The 19,058-nt window shown below is 37.8% G+C and overlaps 2 protein-coding genes across 5 annotated transcripts in view; both read right to left on the bottom strand.

The window, feature by feature from the left end:
* The window catches only part of LOC137198331 (major histocompatibility complex class I-related gene protein-like), a 95,590-nt gene extending 92,256 nt beyond the window's left edge, over window positions 1-3,334 (bottom strand). Inside the window, exons 1-2 of the mRNA XM_067612088.1 lie at window positions 2,246-3,334; window positions 1,166-1,432 (exon numbers count right to left, since the gene is read on the bottom strand). Of these exons, the coding sequence (XP_067468189.1) occupies window positions 1,166-1,432; window positions 2,246-2,300 (322 nt within the window). The 5' untranslated portion in view covers window positions 2,301-3,334. The remainder of the gene's footprint in view (window positions 1-1,165; window positions 1,433-2,245) is intronic.
* Window positions 1-19,058, bottom strand: part of LOC137198330 (major histocompatibility complex class I-related gene protein-like) — a 37,372-nt gene that overhangs the window by 708 nt on the left and 17,606 nt on the right. The window contains exons 1-9 of one of the 4 annotated variants that reach the window (XM_067612087.1): window positions 15,401-15,851; window positions 12,297-12,364; window positions 11,940-12,206; window positions 8,837-9,115; window positions 8,358-8,660; window positions 6,908-7,006; window positions 6,712-6,729; window positions 6,552-6,609; window positions 4,690-5,380 (exon numbers count right to left, since the gene is read on the bottom strand). In XM_067612087.1, the coding sequence (XP_067468188.1) occupies window positions 6,557-6,609; window positions 6,712-6,729; window positions 6,908-7,006; window positions 8,358-8,660; window positions 8,837-9,115; window positions 11,940-12,132 (945 nt within the window). In that variant the 5' untranslated portion in view covers window positions 12,133-12,206; window positions 12,297-12,364; window positions 15,401-15,851 and the 3' untranslated portion in view covers window positions 4,690-5,380; window positions 6,552-6,556. Of the gene's footprint in view, window positions 1-4,689; window positions 5,381-6,551; window positions 6,610-6,711; window positions 6,730-6,907; window positions 7,007-8,357; window positions 8,661-8,836; window positions 9,116-11,939; window positions 12,207-12,296; window positions 12,365-15,400; window positions 15,852-19,058 lie in introns of those variants that run through there. The other 3 variants (XM_067612084.1, XM_067612085.1, XM_067612086.1) reach the window with 3 other exon arrangements.

Genomic DNA, 19,058 nt, shown 5'->3' with positions numbered 1-19,058 from the left:
CAGCCACTGAGGGCAAATGTTGATGAGGAAGTTCTTCACGTTGTCTGATCCAGCTTTGTCACTATCCCACTCATATTTGATGATGACAGCTTGTGGTTTTGAAGTGATCCATGTCAGTGTTTTCAGGTCAAATACTAAGAAGTCTTCTCCATCATAACCATACTGATCAAAACCAATAACCTCTTTAGTCTCATTATCCCATTCACAGCCAACCATGTCCTGTAAAATGTGGATACCTGAGAGAGAGACAGAGACACAGACTGCAGTAAACCAGAGTGAGATCTCAACATAGTCAGTTATCATCAGTTGATATTACATCTTCACCACAGAGACACACTGATCCACAGAAACCAAAACAGAAGATCTACACCTTCAGCTGTTATTGGCTGGGTGGAAACCACTCACAGCCAATCATCATCTGGACAGTGTGGATGACTCAGAGAGAGACAGAGAGGCAGAGACTGCTGGGAAACAGAGTCCATTTCCTCTCTATACCACAGTAACACACTGCCTCCACTGAGACCAACACACAGTTTATCTGCACTGTTGAAGGTGGTGTGACTTCATGTGAGCTGCACACACACACAGACTGAGGTGGAGCACAGTAGTACCTAGTTAAACAGTTAACAATGTGTAAATAAAACACTGTTCTGGTCACTTTGATTGTGTGTGTGTAGGTACACATATGTCCTGATACTTGATACTTTTAGACAAACATCAAGCAGTGTTGTTTCCTCAATCCAAGACCTTCTAGCACACATGCTTCAATAGATGTTGTGGACTTGTGCTTGTATATGGTATATGGTGCACATGCAAAAAGTTACTTTGAATGTCTGTATATGTATTTATAGATAGCTTTGTGTGTAGATACTCCTCTAGATGTTGGGAAGATAGTTCATATTATGTTATGTTGCATATGTTCAATATATATAATATTGATAGTATATCATATTTCTTGTCCTTCAGTTGGGGTGGTGGGGATGGTTTTGCAGATGGGGTGAGTAATTACCTGTATTGTCATTATGATGTATAGAGTTGCTTAACATGTATTCACCTAGTGTATTCAAATGAACTGTTGTTCATCTAGATGCACAAATAAATAAAGAAACAATTAAAAACACAGAAAAAACATTTAAGAAGTAAAAAATTAAAAATAAATATATACCTCCAGTTTGGTTAAAGTGCTGCTTCAATTCAGCAATGTTGGCTTTTAGAATCAGATAGTTAGACACACAGGAATCAGTGTGCCACTCTGAGTGCAGAGGATAATCTTTGACTAATTTTTCCACCCAGTCCTGTTTGGGTTCTGCTCTCTTGCTGTTGCTGTCACAGTATCCCACCTGAACTTCATCAATCATTGAAACAGCCACAAACTCTGGGAAGGTTTGGAGTCCAGAGGATGCAGTCAGCAAATATGTCAGGGAGTGTCTCACTGTAGGACAAACAAAGTTTTAAAAATTAAAAAAAAATCATATATAATCAGTCTCAATCTTGAGTCTATGATCACAACAGACTTTAAATTCCTCTTCAATCCAAATAATAATGAAGATTATTGTATATATTTTTGAAACCTTTATTTATACATAAATAAATACATATTTAGAGTAGGTTGGCTAAGCAAATGCTCTTTAACCGCAATTTCTATTTGATACACACACAAACACAACCGAAAAACAAACAGAATCAGGCTTAGGTAGAGCAGGTATGGGCAGGATTTTGTGGATGGTTCTGAAGCATTTTGATTTTTGGTGGTATTGCAGATTACTTCAAGTGACTGGCAATTTAATTGTTAAAGCATGCAGTTTATTTATTTACAGTTATAGGATGGTAAATGCAGTTTTTTGACAGTAGACTGTGTGTTTGAAGTTATAATAATAATAATAATAATAATAAGATTAATTGTTTATTTATATAGCTCTTGTTGCTACAGTTTTTTGGCTTATAATATTGGCTTTGGTCGCGCGGAGAGTGGTGGGATGTCCACATCACAGCAGTAAATGTCTCAGCTACATTTTTGTCAGCACACTGCCCATACTACACAAGTGTGCTGCTGGGGTAAAAACATCTATAAAGCATAAGCCAATGACTTATTTACTATTAATAAAGTCATTGGCTTATGAAAAAAGGGCACAGATAAAGTTTTATCTTAACTGTGTAAAACTGCCCAGTGTGAAAGTGAAATTGAATTATATTTGCCTTCTACACACACTACAGTCAAACAAATTGAAATAAAAGTTCATCTTACCTGAATGTGTAACAGAAAAGAAGATGAGCAGAAAAACAAGCTCCATCGTCTTCATGGTATGATTTTGGGGGAGTCTTGCTCAGTGACAGACCAGTCGCCGTTTCAATTTTGTTGTGTGTGTGCGTCACTGGCAGTATCAAATATTACTTTTAGTGCTATCACGCGTCACTAATCAAACAACTGAGGAACATTTACTTTAACAAGTTCAACTCTGTAATATCAGATTTCAAAGAGCTTAATGACCTCTCAAAAATACAGGGCATATCTTTCTGCCCAGTATGTATCAACATGTCATAACCTGAGGGACATGCACGCATTCACACACACACACACATATATATATTGACTCAAAAAGGGGATAGATTAGACTACTAGAACACTCAAATCCTGACAAGAAGGAAAGTCTTCCCTTTATCCACCATGTCTTGCAAGAAAGCCAAGATCACAGCCACAGAACAGTGAAAGGGAACTTCCTGTAAGTCAGGAAGGGAGTCAAAGCTATTGGGAAGAATGCATACATAAGAACACCAGAACACTTATGAACCAGTGCATCCACCCCCAGGGGCACATCCTGGTCATGAAGGGAGAAGAACAGAGGAGTTCTCCCATGTTGCAAAAGGGTCCACAGACTGTCTGTAACACTCCCAAACCAGGCTCACTATTCCTGGATGAAGTCTCCATTCACCACAAATAAAGAGGGTTTCCCCTGGACAGATCTGCTCCACAGCTCAGTATTCCAACACATGGGTGGCCCTCAGCGACAGAAAATGTTTGCTGCTCCAGACAATCAGTCTGTGTGCTTTGTGTGTGTAAGTGACAGGACCTCAGGTCCCCCAGTCTGTTGATATATATTGTAGTGTTGTCTGTCCGGACTAACACATGATGTCCCCTCAGAAAAGGAGGGAAATGTTTGAGTGCCAGATGAACAGCTAACAATTTCTGTGATTTAGATGAACATTTGACAGCTTGCTAGAACTTACTTTGACAGTTACTAGATGCTAAAATATGGTATATTCTCACAGATTAAACAACTAAACAGTATGGAATATATACTGTTATAACAAATTATTTCCACCTTGAACAACTACAACAGTAAAACACTACTTATAAATTAATGCAGCAGTAACAATCCAATAACATACTGTAACATTTAGTAAAAGTGGGGATATTTATCTGCATTATTAGTTACTTTATTGTGAACATTTAAATAACATTTTCAATGGAGGACTTCTACTTGTAATGGAGTATTCTACGTACATAGACCACCATGTATATTCTACATACAAGTATGATACATTGGTATATAGAATAACTACCTATCAGTATATTATTTGAATTAAGTGATAATATTATTTGAAATTAGCCAATGCATCAGTAATAATAATGAAATAGTGAGACTGTCCTCACCGGAGAATTGACAGGATTGGTCATTTGCTTAAATGCCTAAAAAGTCCATGAAAACCAATGTTCACCTGACAAGGACCTCTAGTGGCAATAAGAGTTATGACACATGTCTGTCAGCAGAGAAGGCAGAAGCAGCCTGATGTTGTGCTGCTGCAAGCAATATGATTTTGACATGGGAGACTGCAATTAACATCCTGTTTCAAACAGGTGTACACGTCTGAGATTTCTTCTGCACAGTTTTAAAGAGATCTGAATGCTTGTGCAGCATCAGGAGAACTAAATTCCAAATAAGCCAGAAAAATTTAGAGCATTTAGTGCAAGGTGGGTACATGGACTCATGATCTAATCGTCCTGGCTGTGGTTTGAAATAGGAAATAACTTACTTCATTTTCATTATCTTCTCGATTAATCAATTAGTTGTTTGGTCTATAAAATGTCAGAAAACTGTGAAAAATGTCGATAACTGTTTCCCACAGCCCAAGATGTCCTCAAATGTCTGTTTTGTCCCAACCAAAAATGACTCAGAACGATTAATTGATTATTGAAATAGTTGGCGATTCTCTGCATGTGTGAGTAAAGTTTGTTGTGACCTGAGCACACGACCCCAGCATATTCTTTGTGTCCGCATTCAGTGTCATCCTGAGCGGCTGGACAGGCCCACAGGTTCCCCTCCTTGCCCGTACAGTTCAGCTCGTCCAGGTGGATGGGTCCTCTACCCGGGGGTAAGGGGCCGCCCTGTCCTTTCACACTGAGGGCATAACCGCAGCCACATCAGCATTCCTCAAGTACCACTGGTCGTCACACACTGTGCCCCATCTCCTATTTCTCCATAACTCAAACAGTCCAACACAGCGGTGTGTTCCCCTTGGCAGAAGCGCAGCCTTGTGGCCTAAGGACGATATCATCATGTATGTCCATTTACTGCATTTTAGTATTTATAGAGGGCAGAAAGAGCCTGGAAATACAATATTGCAGTTTATTTTATCATATTTAAAGTAACTGGACCATTTTAAAAAAGACATTCATTGAAAACAAATGAGTCTAATATTAGCTATAAGTGCAGTAATATTTAATGCAGGGATGAATGAAAATACATTAATTGTTGTTCCCCACCTGCATTTGAATACCATTTCTGAATGGGCTGATAACATGGAGGGACTGATCTATTAACCAGACAAAAGTTGTTAATGTTTTATTCAAAGTGGTGTTATTATCTCAGGTCTTATCCCTATCAGGGGTGTGCCCGAATCCAAATACATTATTCGGCAAAGCACAAATAGTGGGTTTTTTACAAACATTTATTTCATACAAATATTATAAAATTATTTGTTTTTGGGAAGAAGATGCATTTGGTTTTAGCGCAGTAGTCAGCACAGTCATCTATCATCTGGGAGACTCGGGTTCGAGACTCGGTGTGGGGACCTCCTTCGTAAGATAGTTTAGTCATAAACACTTATTTTAACACTTTAATATCCTAAAATTAAAAGCGTAATAAAAACAAAAACTGTATTTTTACACCTATTTCCACTTTCACTCAAATACAAATAATTTTGCTGCCTCAAAAAATACAGATACAAATATAAATACTGGGCTCTCTGCACATCCACAGGAGTTTGCAGGACAGAGAACTGAGAGAGACAGAACTGGCAGCTTCTCCAGCTTTATACATGAGGCACATCGGGCCCAGGTGTGTCCCATCCTGCTAATCAGCCTGCCCTCAGGTACCCACCCCTGCAAACAGAGCACAGCAGCAGCAAGCAAAGCAGAGGAGTCATCACATTTCTAACAAAAAAGTTGAAATATTCATAATTTGGTAACATTTTGTAAACAGAGGACTGAGACATACAGAGACATATTCAAGCTTAAGAAAAGGTGAAACTATTGGACCAATCTTTTCATTCCTCCAGGTACTCTGTACAAGTTCTGTCTTTATGTTTTGATCTTGGGTGCAAGTGATTTATATAATTAGGGATGGAGTAATTCTACTTTTAATCTCATAATGCAGTTTCTGATACCTAAACTCAGGGTACTGGCTGGTCCACTTTTAACTCGCTACAGTGACTGGCTGACTCCTCAGGTATCTCATGCCAGGACTGAACTTGGAAAGACTGCTTTTAGTATTAGAGCAGCCGACTCATGGAATCTCCTACAATGTCACCTAAAACTGAACACTCTCATACCTCTTGGACACTTTAGGAATGTACTTCATAATTGTCCACTACCTGCCTGTGACTGTTTTCACTGATTTTGTATGTTTGTATTTTCCATGGTGTAATCTCAGCATCACTGTAAATGAGGGTCACCCTCAATGATTTCTCCAAGAATCTTAAATAAAGGTTTAATTTGATTAACGCTTCTGTCAGCTCTCAGATAATCTTCATAGATATCCTTCTTCACTGCATCCAGATGACCTGAAACTCATAAATCTAAGAATTCACACTTGACTATTGACTTCAATATTCAATGAAATGAGTTTTGATAATGTACATTTATGATGCAAAATAGAATAAAATATCGATGCCACAGCATCTTTATTTGAGTTCACCATTATCCTCTAAATTTTAACTGGAAAGCTGAAAAGACAGAGAAACAAATAGAAGGGGACCTAGACTTATTGGTGTTCATATTATACAGCATTTGCAATATGTATGACATTTAAAATATATAAATAAATATGTAAAAAAATGAAAACTATATTACAATAAATCCTCAGTGTCAGCTGTTTCCTGTAACTATACTGGATCACTTGAATGAGACATTCTGCCAAAACATTTTTTAACCAAAAACAGACTTGCAGTACATTTATGAGAGTATTATGTCAATATGTTAGTATACTGTAGCTAGTCTCAGGAGGAGCAAAAAAGGTATCTGCACAGTGTAGATGACATGATGAAATACTCACTGTGATCAATTAAGAGCTGCTTCTTTGACTGAAGTTTCAAAGGATTGCGAATCTGAAGCTATAAAACAAAAATGTCAGTAGTTCAATTTAAATCTATTGTATTATTTTGTATTGTCTATATTTACAAAGAGAGAGAGAAAAAAACTGACAGAATACTTACAGTTAGCTCGTCTAAATCCTGAAAAATAGATAAAAGATTCCATTATTAACATTTACAATCTCATTTACATTAGATTTCATAATTTACTAAAACAAACATAAATCTTGTACACTGTTGGAAGAAATCCCTCATAAGTTCAACTGATTTCCGCTTTTAGTTTAAAAGATAACACATACAATGTATTTCTATCCCTCACCATTATCTTTTCTTCTCCAGATGAAGACTCCAGTGATGCAGACTGCCAGGAGCAGCAGCAGTCCTACAACACCTCCAATAACAGGACCAGCAGGGAACTCTGATTGGAACCAAAACAAAACATTCACACTTTGTCTCTACTACTGGATGGATCTGATGTTCAATTAATCCACTTAAATCATCAAGTATATGGAGGAGAACATGTAAATGACATAACAAGTGAGAAACAAAATATTCATGATATAAATCAATAATAATAATAATAATAATAATAATAATAGTAATATAAAATTAATCTGGAACTGTTGTCATACCAACTGTTGTTAAGCCCTTAAACCCAAACCTGTAAAAGTGAAGGATTTATCAACAGCTAGCTGGATTATGACCAGTTTTAGAGTGAACCCCAAACATAAATTTTCAAATACAAATGTCTTGCTTCCTTAGATTTATAATAAAAGAATGTTGATATAATTATGATTTTAGATGAGAACATGCAGGTTATTGACAAATCATTATGATCAACTGGTGTAATTATCACAAACACATTTTTATAATGAAGAGTTACCTATACTTATACATGATAAAATATACAACAAAATACAAGTTATTACATTAAAAAAGAACCAATTCAAATATAGGTAGAGTGGAGTTGACTGATTCTGTCTGATTGGTTGAGATACTCTGAGCGTAAAGACATAAACTCAACTAAAAGATTCTGACTGTTAAAAGAGCAATGGAGTCAGAACATATGGCATTTAATTTGACATTTCAATGGGAATTTTACATTTTAACACTAAAGCTAATAAATGCCTTTGTTATTAAAGGTAACGTGATCCATGATGAACAAATTAATTCTTCTTAAACTGCATTTAAAGAATCAAATTAGCTGGATGAGAATTAACAGGATTATTTTAGCCTGATAAAAGCATGTTAGCCTGAATAAGTTGAACCACATCTTAAGAAGATAGCCCTGAACAATAACTTTGGTTTTCTTTAATGTTTATATCTTTACACTAATATTTACTTTCTCACAGTTAACAATAAGCTACAGGTGGGTTAACATCTTCAGAATTCTTGCAGCAAATTACATTTTACATTTGTCTGGACAACAAATGGACAGCAGTAAAAGATAGTCTAAGCTCCAGTGGGTACAAACAATGATATGATGTAAAACCGTGAAGATAAAAGTGCTAAGATCATACATAAAACGAGCTAAGATAGTAGATAAAGAAACTATGCTTCAGGATAAGAGCAGCCATGTAAACGAACAAACCAACAACAAACTGGAACCGGAAGTAATGCAAGAAAAGCTAAACTAACAACAAAATCACACTTTTGCAGAGACTTCAACTTTGATGAAATTTGCATGATTGACCAGTTGTCAACTGTTTTGACAGTGCTGACCATCGAGAGAACAGATGAATGGAGGAAGCTATTATAACCATTCTTACCTTGGTTGGTCCTGATCACGGCTTTGTCCAGTTTGGAAACAATATCGTCGTTCACACCAGAGAGATGAAACACACATTCGTACCTCCTCCAGTCTTCAGGTGTGACTGATGAAAGGTTCAGGTCAACACTCATCTGGAAGGATCCATCATGGTTGGGGAGGATCTCTCCGTGTTCCACGTCCTCATGAAGCTCCTCTCCATCTTTCCTCCAGAACATCATGGCTCTATGAGGGTAGAAACCTGTGGCGTGGCAGCTGACTGGAGAGGAGGGAGTCTTCTGGAGGAGAGACACTGAGGGAAACTCTGGAGCAAGAAAGAGAGAGCAAGACAGACAAAGAATGATGGAGAGAAAGACAGAAGCCAAACATCACAGATAGAAACATTACAGTATTGCAGTATAGTTTTACTGCACATTATTGACAGAAGATAATATAAATATCATTGTGTCCATGAAACTACATCAGATCTTGTGATTCTACCTGTTCTCATCAGAGAGTTCTTCCCATAGTCCAAGTACTCCTTCAGCCACTGAGGACAAATATTGGTGAGGAGGTACTTCATTTTGTCTGAGCCATCTTTGTCACTATCCCACTTGTGTTTGGTGATGACAGCTTGTGGTTTTGGAGCGATCCATGTCAGTGTCTCCAGGTCAAATACTATGAAGTCTTCTCCATCATAACCAATCTGATCCACACCAATAACCTCATTAGTCTCATCATCCCATTCACAACGAACCACGTCCTGTAAAATGTGGACACCTGAGAGAGAGGCAGAGACACAGACTGCAGTAAACCAGAGTGAGATCTCAGCACAGTCAGCTATCATCAGTTGATATCACATCTTCACCACAGAGACACACTGATCCACACACACCAAAACAGAAGATCTACACCTTCTGCTGTTATTGGCTGGGTGGAAACCACTCACAGCCAATCATCATCTGGACAGTGTGGATGACTCAGAGAGAGACAGAGAGGCAGAGACTGCTGGGAAACAGAGTCCATTTCCTGTCTTTACCATAGAGACACACTGCCTCTACTGAGACCAACACGCAGTTTATCTGCACTGTTGAAGGTGGTGTGACTTCATGTGAGCTGCACACACACACAGACTGAGGTGGAGCACAGTAGTACCTAGTTCAACAGTTGACAATGTGTAAATAAAACACTGTTCTGGTCACTTTAATTGTGTGTGTGTGTGTGTAGGTACACATATGTCCTGATACTTGATACTTTTAGACAAACATCAAGCAGTGTTGTTTCCTCAATCCAAGACCTTCTCGCACACATGCTTCAATAGATGTTGTGGACTTGGAAACCACTTACAGCCAATCATCATCTGGACAGTGTGTGCACAGCAGTACCTAGTTAAACAGTTAACAATGTGTAAATAAGACACTGTTGATAGATAAAGATGTGGGAGAGAGGTCATTTTGATTGTGTGTGTGTCTATTTGAGGGTATAGAGAAAGTGTTGAAGGAGGAAAGGACTGTTACAGAGACAGACGAAAAGAGAGAAAAGTTTGTGTGTGGGTAGGTACACATATGTTCTGATACCTCATGCGTTTAGACAAATATCAAACATTTTTGTTTCCTCATTTCAAAACCTTTCAAGAAGCATGTGTGCATTCCCACTAAATGTGGGAATGCACACATGCTTCAGTAGATGTTGTGGACTTGAGCTTGTATATGGGTTTTCTGGTGTGCAAGTGCATATGCAAAAAGTTATATAAGTATATGTATTTATAGATAGGTTTGTGTATAGATACTCCTCTAGATGTTGGGAAGATATGCATGTCTGTATATTATGCTATGTTGTATATGTTCACTGTATATAATATTAATAGTATACAGTGCTGCTTTAAAGTTTGTGAACCCTTTAGAATTTTCTGTATTTCTCCAGTTCTAAAACTAGATAAAGTTCTAAAACTAGATAAAGTGAACCCAATTACTCAAATGAGACAAAAAAACTTTTTCATTTATTTATTGAGGAAAATTATCCAATCTTACATATTTGTGGGAGGCAAAAGTATGTGGACCCTTGCTTTCAGTAACTAGTGTGGCCCCCTTTTACAGCAATAACTTCAACCAAACGTAACTGTTTATCAGCCCTGCACATCGGCTCTTGGAGGAATTTTAGCCCATTCCTCCTTATAGAACAGTCTCAACTCAGGGATGTTGGTGGGCTTCTTTGCATGAAATACATGCTTCAGGTGCTTCCACAGCATTTCTATAGGATTAAGGTCAGGACTTTGACTCGGCTATTCCAAAACAAACACAAAAACCTTCTTCTGCTTTAACCATTCTTTGGTAGAACAACTTGTGTGGTTAGGGTCGTTGTCTTACTGTATGACCCACTTTCTGTTGACCTTCAGTTCACAGACAGATACCTTGACATTTTCCTATAGAATGTGCTGGTACAAATCAGAACTCATAGCTCCTTCAATAATTGCAAGCCATCCTGGTTCAGAGGCAGCAAAGCAGCCCAAACCATGATGCTACCACCACCATGTTTCACAGATGGGATAAGGTTCTTATGCTGGAAAACAGTGTTTGCTCATCCATCCACAGAACATTGTTCCAATCACCTTCTGGCTTATCCATGTGGTCTTGAGTAAAGTGTAAATGGCAGCAATGTTCTTTTTGGAGAGAAGGGACATTTTTCCTTGCAACTCTGCCATGCACACCATTGATGTTCAATGTTCTCCTGATGGTGGACTTGTGAACATTAACTGTAGCCACTGCATGAGAGGCCTTTAGTGTCATTGATGTACCCTGGGATCCCTTGTTGCCTCCCGGAGTGTTACACGCTTGCTCTTGGTGTGATTTTTGTTGTTCAACTACTCCTGGAGAGGGTAACGATGGTGTTGGACGTTTTCAATTTGCCCACGATCTGCCTGACAGTCGACTGATGGAGTCCAAACTCTGTAGAAATGGTTTTATAACCCTTTCCAGCCTGGTGAGCATCAACAAGTCTTCTTCTAAGGTCTTCAGAAATCTCCATTGTTTGAGCCATGACACACTTCCACAAACCTTTGTTGTGAAGCTCAGACTTTCATGGTGAAAACCCGGATTTCTCTTCTTTAAATAAGGCAGGGCCTCCCAGACTCACACTTTATTGTCATCCCATTGATTGAAACACCCAACTCTTATTTCCCCTTCAAATAAATTGATAATCCTAGATGTTCACACACTTTTGCCACACACAAATATGTAACATTGGATCATTTTCCTCAATAAATAAACAAAAAAGTGTAAGGTTTTTGTCTTATTTGTTTAACTGTTGTCTCTTTATCTAGTTTTAGGACTTGAATGGCAATCTGATCATGTTTTAGGTCATATTTATGCAGAAATAGAACAAATTCTCAAGGGTTCACAAACAGCAGTGTATATTACATTTCTTGCCCTTCAGTTGTAGTAGGTGAGATAGTTTTGGAGATGGGGTGAGTAATTATATGTATTGTCATTATGATGTATAAAGTTGCTTAACGTGTATTCACCTAGTGTGTTCAAGTGAACTGTAAAATCACTGAAGTATAGTGAGTATAGTGAGTATTGAAGTAAAAAAATAAAAATAAATATACCTCCAGTTTGGTTAAAGCGCTGCTTCAAATCGATAAGGTCAGCTTTTCGATCCAGATGAGTAGACACACAGGAATGAGTGTGCCACTCTATGTGATGAGGATGATCTTTGACTATTTTTTTCATCCAGTCCTGTTTGGGTTCTGCTCTCTTGCTGTTGCTGTCACAGTATCCCACCTGAACTTCATCAACCATTGAAACAGCCACAAACTCTGGGAAGGTTTGGAGTCCAGAGGATGCAGTCAGCAAATATGTCAGGGAGTGTCTCACTGTAGGACAAACAAAGTTTTAATTTACATTTTAAAAAAATCAATTCATATATAATTAGTCTCAATCTTGATTCTATGATCACAACAGACCCTAAATTTCTGTTCAATCCAAAGAATAATGAAGTGAATGTGCAGTTTTCTCATTCAGCCCCAGTCATCTGTGTAAGGAACACCAGCCAGGATGACAGAGCCCCATTATCTTACATTACATTACATTACGTTTCCTAGTGTGTTCATTCAGTGGCATTCTGCAGGTGCTAATTTTATGTATTCTAATATGCATATTGGTGTTTTTTATTAGGCTGATTTTGCCTATTATTATATTGTTGAATTTACTGTCCCATTTTAGTGAAATTAAAATGGCAACTCAGTCAGATTGATGGATGAGTAATTTATACATTGTTTAAAGATTCCCTCCAGACAATGTTTTAAGACAAAAAAAAAAATACTGTGCTTAGAATAATATTTTTGTATCTGATGGTGTTCACGTTTCCACATGACACTTGTAAGTTGCATAGTGGACCACGACTGGCTCCAAAACACACAGCAAAACACATTTTTGAGCGAAGTGGGACATAAAATGATCTATTGCCTGTTTTAATTAGTTTCATATATGTTAAGAGAGGTAGATGCAGTTTTTTGACAGTGGACTGTATGTTTGAAGTTATAATAATAATAATAATAATAATAATAATAATAATAATTAAAGCTGCAAGCAGCGTTGAACGGGCCTTCGCGCCCTTGCGCACGTCAGGCCGCGGCGCAACTGAAGGGCTTCCTTGACGGGCATGTAGATGTCTTCAGACCCGGGCTGTTTTCAGACAGTGCAAGAAGGAGATAAACATCACTTCCTTTATCCACTATTTTGCCCGCTGCTGGGGCAGCTTTACTGAAATTTCGCAGGGGTGCTATTCAGCCAGTTTGCATCACTGAAGGAATATTGTCATGTACACGCATTCAGGCCGGGAGTCTTATCAACTATGTAAAGTTTGGTGCAGATTGGAGCATTTACAATAAAGTTATAGCAACTTCCTCTGTCATGGCGAAACATCAAATCTCAATTGTGTGAGGATGAGAATTTTCTGCAGGGTGAGACATGGCTGCCTTGCTCACACCTGTGTCATAAAAATCATGCAAGTTTTGTGCCCATTCACTTGAATTTCAATTAGTAAATTGAAAACCCTTGATGAGTTTGTGTGTAAAACAAATTAATTTCCTAATTTTCATCAAGTCTATTTTTAGTAATGTAAACACTTTTAACATGGGATGCACGACATTAAATTTTTGCCGATATCCGATATGCTGATATTTCCAACTCATTGTGGCCGATTGCAGATGCCGATATATGCACATATTTTTACCAGCTGGCTGAGGAGGCTATTGTGCATGCAAGCATAGATTATACTATGATCAAGAAAGACAATATATGAAGGAAGAACTTAGGAAGACTGGAGTTCAGTAGCTCAGCATTAAAGTTCTTCCCTCATATTGGCTATAGTCTTTCTTGATCATTAGTGCAATATATGATTGCATGTATAATAGTCTCCTCAGCCAAGTGGGAAAAACTATGTGCATATATCATCGGCAACTGGCAAAAATGACAGTCAAAAAGTGATCATGTTAAATAATTGTGATCCAATATTGAACAAGATAATTGTGATTATGATTTTTGCCATAATTGAGCACCCCTAAAAACACAAATTGTGATTTACATATACACACACACACACACAGAGTTTAAATATGTATGTGATAAATTGTGAATATGTATGTAATGAATTGTTTTCTTTAAGAAACTGTTACTTGAACATATTTCAGTGTGCTCCTAAAGCTATATGTATGCTCCTAAATTCTTTCATTTAGGAGCACATGTACTCCTTGAAAAGAAGTAAGGATTGAACACTGCTGTCAGATGTGTAGAAGCACTAAGTAAGTGGAGTGTGGCGCAGTCTAAGGGCTTCTGTCACAGGCAGTAGATGTTTACTTTACCCATCCCCCCCTCCCATTCTCTCTCTCCCTCTCAGCTGGAAGAAAGGACTTCAGAGTGATCTTCTTCTGAAATATCCTAATAAATCCCATGACTTGGGCCAAATCCTACATAAAAATCACATTTTTTGTAGGAATTTTCGTTGCGAATCCATTGATACAGGTTTGAAAGTGGTTGGTCTTATAGTTTAGACGTAAGACGACCCAGTTTGGCACAAAGTCCATTCCCAGAGATTGCCTCCTCATTGGTTTACATTGTAAGGTGTAATGTCGCACTCCAACTTTCAGTGCTTACTAAATCTAAACCGTTCGAGTCATTACAAAGTTTTTAATAACTTTTGCTCAACACAGTGTGATAAGTCATGTATTAAAGATTGAAGCCGATACCATTAACGCCCTAGGAGGAGATAGCGTTTATTCAAGGTCCAAAATTGGCAAAAAATCGTACTTTGAAATTGAGATTGCGGACCTCCTGTTGGATTTAGGTCAGGGGTGTCAGCGTATGATTTGTAGGTCTTGATGAGATGAATAATTGAGTTTTGGTTCGATCTCTCTACGACATTCCTACGGGCCGTTTTAGATACATAGGTGGCGCTCTCGAGCACATTTTGGCACTTCGGGGGTTAAGTTTTACATTTTATCAAATTTTTCACCAGACCTGATGTGCGTGCCAAATTTGGTGAGTTTTTGAGCTTGTTTAGGGGGTCAAATTTAGAGTTAAAGTGGCGTCACAAGAAAGAAAGAAACGCACGAAAAACAATAGAGTCTTCGCCCTTTGGGCTCAGGCCCTAATAATAATTTATATAGGCCTAGCTCTTGTTGCTAGAGCTTAATATTATTTATTTTTATTTTTATTTTTTATTTATTGATTGAAGCATGATCACACCACTCCATATCTCAACGGTTAACTACGTCTCTGCCACATTTTGCCAGCACACCGTCCATCCCGCTAATAACGGAACTACGTACTACACAAGTGTGCTGCTGGGGCAAAAACATCTATAAAGCATCATCTAATGATTTATTTACTATTAAAAACGCCACTCCTAATGGCTTATGACAAAAGGGCACAAATAAAGTTTTAATTTAACTGCGTAAAACTGCCTAACGTGAAAGTTAAACTAAATTGTGTAGGTCTTCTTCTTCTTCCTCTTCTTCTTCTACACTCACACTACAGTCAAACAAATTGAAATAAAAGTTAACCTTACCTGATTGTGTGACAGGAAAGAAGGTGAGCAGAAAAACAAGCTCCATCATCCTCATAGTATGATTCTGGGAAATCCTATCCACAGACAAACCAGTCGCTCTTTCAGTTTTGTTGGGCATCACTGATATCACTTTAGCGCCGTCAAATAGCTAAGTAAGTAAGAAGGAGATAGGGAAAATATTGCCCTATCTGATATATGTATCAACGTGTCACAACCTGAGGGACAGTGAATGACCTAGACACACACAGCACATGCATGCATTCACACACACACACACACACACACAAACGAGAGAAAAAGAGAGAGAAAATACTGTATGTATACACACACACACACATGGTGACTGGGTTGGTCAGGCTCAGTGAACTGGTTACTGATAGCAGAGACCTTGTCAGTTTTTGCATCTTATCTCTCTCTTGCAGCCGGATCATTTTTAATGCGCTCCCTGTTGCGTGCCGCTTTTTCTTTGCTTGATAGTGGCATCTAAAATCATTGAAAGGGATATTTTAAAAATATAATAAGATATATATATATATATATATATATATATATATGTGTGTGTGTGAAATACATTTATAACAAATTATTTTGACCTTAAACAACTGCAAAAGTAAAAAAATAATCCAATAATATACTGTAACATTTAGTAAAAGTAGGGGATATTTTTCTGCATTATTAGTTTATTGTGAACATTTAAGTAAAATTTCCAATGGAGGACTTCTACTTGCAATGGAGTATTCTACATACAGAGACCACCATCATGCATATTCTACATACAAGACATAAGATCAGCTTATAAAGAATGATACATTGGTATACAGAATTACTACCTATCAGTATATTTGAATTTAGCCAATGCATCAGTAATAGTAATGAAATAATGAGACTGTCCTCACCAGAGAATAGACAGGATTGGTCACTTGTTCAAATGCCAAAAAAAGCCCAATGTTTACCTGACAAAAAAATGTAATAAGATATATACATACATATATCAGTCTTAATGTTGTGTTAATGTTCATATTATTGTTATTTTGTATTGTCCAAATTTTTGGACAAATTGTATTTCGATGCTTTGGCAACAATGTTCTCAAAACTTCCATGTCAATTAAGCCCATTGAATTGAATAGAAACGTTGTTTGCATTCTTGCATACGGAAGAACACAAGAACACTGATGAACCAGTGCATCCACCCCCAGGGGCACATCCTGGTCATGAAGGGAGAAGAACAGAGGAGTTCTCCCATGTTGCAAAAGGGTCCACAGACAACTGTCTGTAACGTTCCCAAACCAGGCTCACTATTCCTGGATGAAGCCTCCATTCACCACAAATAAAGAGGGTTTCCCCTGGACAGATCTGCTCCACAGCTCAGTATTCCAACACATGGTTGGCCCTCAGTGACAGAAAATGTTTGCCGCTCCAGACAATCAGTCTGTGTGCTTTGTGTGTATAACTGAAGGGACTGTTGATATATACTGTGGTGTTGTCTGTCTGGACTAACACATGATGTCCCCTCAGAAAAGGGGGGAAATGTTTGAGTGACAGATGAACAGCTAATGCTTTCACTGTAATTTAGATGAACATTGGACAGCTTACAAGAGCTTACCTTGACAGTTACTAGATACTAGAATATGGTATATTCTCATGGATGAAACAACCAGTATGAAATACATTTATAACAAATTATTTTGACCTTAAACAACTGCAAAAGTAAAAAAAAAAAAAAATCCAATAATATACTGTAACATTTAGTAAAAGTTGGGGATATTTTTCTGCATTATTAGTTTATTGTGAACATTTAAGTAAAATTTCCAATGGAGGACTTCTACTTGCAATGGAGTATTCTACATACAGAGACCACCATGCATATTCTACATACAAGACATAAGATCAGCTTATAAAGAATGATACATTGGTATACAGAATTACTACCTATCAGTATATTTGAAGTTAGCCAACGCATCAGTAATAGTAATGAAATAATGAGACTGTCCTCACCAGAGAATAGACAGGATTGGTCACTTGTTCACATGCCAAAAAAAAGTCCAATGTTTACCTGACAAGGACCTCTAGTGGCAGTAAGAGTTATGACACTTCTGTCAGCAGAGAAGGCAGAAGCAGCCTGATGTTGTGCTGCTGCAAAGCATGTGACTTTGACATGGGAGACTGCAGTTTGCATCCTGTTTCCAACAGATGTACATCCAATCATGCTCTGTGACAAGTATAAAAATGCCGAGCAGGCCTAGTTGATTCTGATTTTGTATCAAGATGGCAAGAGGAAAAGATCTAAGCCGGTTTGAAAGAGGGTTCATTGTTGGGGCATGGATGGCAGGAGCTTCAGTCACAAAGACTACTCGTACTGTTTTGTTGGGCGTGTGCATCACTGATATCACTTTTATCGCCGTCACGCTTTACCAACCAAATAGCCGAGGAACATTTACTTTAACAGGTCAAACTCTGTCTTAATGTTGTGTTAATGTTCATATTATTGTTATTTTGTACTGTTCCATAGTTACTTTTTTGATGCTTTGGCAACAATGTTCTTGAAACTTTCATGCCAATAAAGCCCATTTAACTGAATAGAGAAATTGTTTGCATAATTTTATTTTTTGACTCAAAAAGGGCATAGATTAGACTACTAGAACACTCAAATCCTGACAAGGAGGGAACCCTTTGCTTTATCCACCATATCTTGCAAGAAAGCCAAGATCACAGCCACAGAACAGTGAAAGGGAACTTCCTGTAAGTCTGGAAGTATAGGTCATTTTTGGGTGACATACAGATGAGGAGCAGCATGATTAGATCCTTGATCTTGTTTAGATAAAGGAGAAATAAAGAGGTGAAGATCTAATAAGAGTCAGCTGGTTTTATCTTTTTGTTTGGTCCAAAGATGTTTCTTGGTTATGTTTACATTCTGGAGTACAGGTTAGAGACTCATCACAGGTGAACAAGGACTCAACTTTGACAGATACAAATTCAACTTCTCTGCCACATTTATAATCCAGCTTGTTCTCCCAAGTAAAACATCAGTATAGGTTGTAAATTCAGTCTCCAAAAATGACCTATAGTTACTTTTAAGTGACAGACGCCATCTAGTGGACGCAGTTAAGATGACGTCTATATAAGGTGACAAACTTCCATATCCGGAGGAGGTGGGTTGGATGGATGGCTAAGTAGATGGCAAAAAGTGGATCTAGCTGCAGGAGACTACTGTTCACTCCCTGTTTCCAGGTTTTTTTAAAACTGTACCTGCAACTGTTGTGGTGTTTACTGTTGCCATGACGACGAAGGCTGCCTAACTTTAAGAAAGTAGTAACCATAGATATATATTTTATGGCTATGGTAGTAACTTTAACCCACACAACATTTCAAGTGATCATTTTAACCCAAACCATGATCTTTCCCTAACCAAGTGTTTTTTTGTGCCCAAACTTAACCAGACCTTAACCACTGTGTTGTCACACCATAATTATTTTTTAACAGTGATTTGTAACAGTTTTGGAAAGCCCAGACATGGAGACGGCCTTTTAGAAAACGCTCCCATAGGTCATTCTGGAGTGGAACAATCAACCTATGCGGTCATTTAATTATGAGGACATGTTGTTATAATCAATATTTTTAAAGCCTATTTGAATAAGATTCACACTGTGTTCAACATGAA

This window comes from Thunnus thynnus, chromosome 15, assembly GCF_963924715.1.
Source record: "Thunnus thynnus chromosome 15, fThuThy2.1, whole genome shotgun sequence".
NCBI lineage: Eukaryota > Metazoa > Chordata > Actinopteri > Scombriformes > Scombridae > Thunnus > Thunnus thynnus.
This window is presented reverse-complemented; position numbering and strand designations above follow the sequence as displayed.